Source organism: Malurus melanocephalus, unplaced genomic scaffold (genome assembly GCF_030028575.1).
Source record: "Malurus melanocephalus ecotype Western Australia unplaced genomic scaffold, MMel_1.1 scaffold_803, whole genome shotgun sequence".
Lineage (NCBI taxonomy): Eukaryota > Metazoa > Chordata > Aves > Passeriformes > Maluridae > Malurus > Malurus melanocephalus.
Window position 1 is genome coordinate 155,656 of NW_026624035.1, and position 2,233 is coordinate 157,888.

The 2,233-nt window shown below is 43.2% G+C and overlaps 1 protein-coding gene across 1 annotated transcript in view; it reads left to right on the plus strand.

Annotated features, from left to right (window-relative positions):
- Nucleotides 1–2,233, plus strand: part of LOC130584965 (kinesin heavy chain-like) — a 58,344-nt gene that overhangs the window by 55,052 nt on the left and 1,059 nt on the right. The window contains exon 22 of the mRNA XM_057385260.1: nucleotides 73–186. Within this exon, the coding sequence (XP_057241243.1) occupies nucleotides 73–179 (107 nt within the window). The 3' untranslated portion in view covers nucleotides 180–186. The remainder of the gene's footprint in view (nucleotides 1–72; nucleotides 187–2,233) is intronic.

Consider the following 2,233-nt stretch of genomic DNA (forward strand, 5'->3'; position numbering starts at 1 on the left):
GAGGAGAAGGTGAGGTGGAAAGCTAAAAAGTGAAAGCATAAATGTTTGTTTGGTTCCTCCTTTGCCCTGCAGCCAAGCCCATCCGCCCTGGCCATTATCCAGCGTCTTCTCCGACGGCCGTCCACGCCATCCGAGGGGGAGGGATGTCCAACTCAAGCTACTACCACAACACCAAATAAACGAGAGGTAAGAGCAGAGTAACTTACTCACATCTTCTCCTACTGATTAATTCCCTCAGATTTCAATCTTGCTTTTAGGGAACCCATTGTATTTATTTTTCTATTTTTAATAGCTATTTGCTGATAATTACAACGCTCACTGAGTGCCAGTTAAGAGGCTTTGCCAGCTGCTGGGGAGAGGTTTTATTTTAATGATTTWGCACTTAAAAGTTTTGTAGAAACTGCTCTGATAAATCTGGACCAAAGTTCACATGTAGAGATGTGAAACTCACGTAGTTAAAATACAGTTCCAAGGGTTCCTTCTGCCAGCATCATCCTCTGCCTTCTGTACCATGGATGTGTTTCCATGTTGTGATATTCCAGAATGGGATAAGGGTAGAGCAGCTACAAGTGGCAACACGGACATGTCCAAATTTGAGTGTCGCATTTGGCAAATTTTGCACTCTGAGTTCTCTTCATGAAAACAAAACAAAAAAAAATTGAAATATTTTACTTCAATTGCAAAGGCTTGAGGGTTTCACCTAAGCAAAAGATGAGCAACATTTTCTCAGGAGACTCTTCCATGGACTYCATCCTCAAATTTTTTTCTTCAAATGCTCATTATTGGGGAGGTTTTATATCTGCCTTATTTTAGAAGATCTCTTTATGCCACAGACATGCCAAGAGCTGGATGGCAGCGAGTGGCTGTGAAAAGCAGCCTGGGGACAGCAAAGTTGTCCCTCCAAGCCTGGCTTTTTGCCCTCCTGGAGGATTAGTTCTGTCTCACCACTCTCTTCATGCTCTGTGGTTTCCTCGAGGTGTTCTTGGGTGTTTTTAGCTTTTTTTGGGGAATGTTTCACATCAGGCTTGCACGCCAAGCATCCATCACGCCACACTCAAGCCGGTATTGTGCTGGGGGATTGTTCCTGCTCATTGTGCTTGCCATGGGCTTCCAGCAACAACATCTTTCCTCCGGGGATAAATTAGGGCAAGGCTCTGCTGAATGGTTTTGTGCATCGGCCTGTTCCGGTCTGAAATTGGCTTTTCCRTCTCATGAGTGTGGTGCCTCCATCCATCTGCTTCATTGCATTCCCACCTCTGGGAGCAGCCCAAGAGCCCTGTCAAAGATTTCTGAATGTTTATTCTAACAGCTGCTCTGAGGGGGGAAAAGCTGCTACCTGCCTCAAAAAAAATGCACCTTTCATTTACCAACTGCTGTGAAATGAAGTGTCAGACCCAAACAGGCAGCACAAGTCAAGCGAGCAACTGTAGATTCGTAAAAATTGTTGATAAAATAACTGATTTCAAACCTGATGGGTTTGTAATAACAAGGGAGGGCTGTGGTSGTCAAGAAAAAGCAATCAGGAGGTGTAAAATACTCACCAGATATTTTAGAYGCTGAGGTTCAGATTTGGGGGATGTGGAGACGAGCAGCTTCAGGCCGTGTTGCAGAGGAGCACCAGGGAAGATGAGGCTGGAGAAAAATAAGATGGAAGATCTCGGGAGAAACAGGATAAAGTTATGGATTTGGGGTTTCTGGAAAAATTAGAAAAAATCTGAAAACCTCTAAAAAATCTGAAACAGCAGCCCTACAGGTTGGAATAAAACCATTTAAATTGTGTGTTCTAGATATTTCACACACATCTAGAAATAAATCTGGATGATGTAGTCAGGAAAGGCTGGGCAGTGAATGAAGGTCTGTTCTCCTCAGTCTTGGTACTTTGGTTGAGAAGATTTTTGGCAAATTGCAATTATTTGGCTGCCAAAACTGGGAGTAGCTGAGAAATCTGAATTCTGAGCTGCCTGGAGGGGAAACCCAGGGGTCTGAGTGAGGGTGTTAATAAAGGCACCTCTTGTGCAGGGAAAACTTCACCCAGATTATTTCCATCACATTKTTGAGACATTCCTACGCTCTGCAGAAAGTGCTTTGGAATGGTGCTGGRATTAGAACAAACCTTTCTTTTAGATTCCCTTAACAGCAGTGAAATAAAAGTGAGATTCCTATTTCAACATTTGCTGAAGAGAGATTTATCTTGTGTCCATTCATTATTCACCATTCAGATAAAAGACACTTA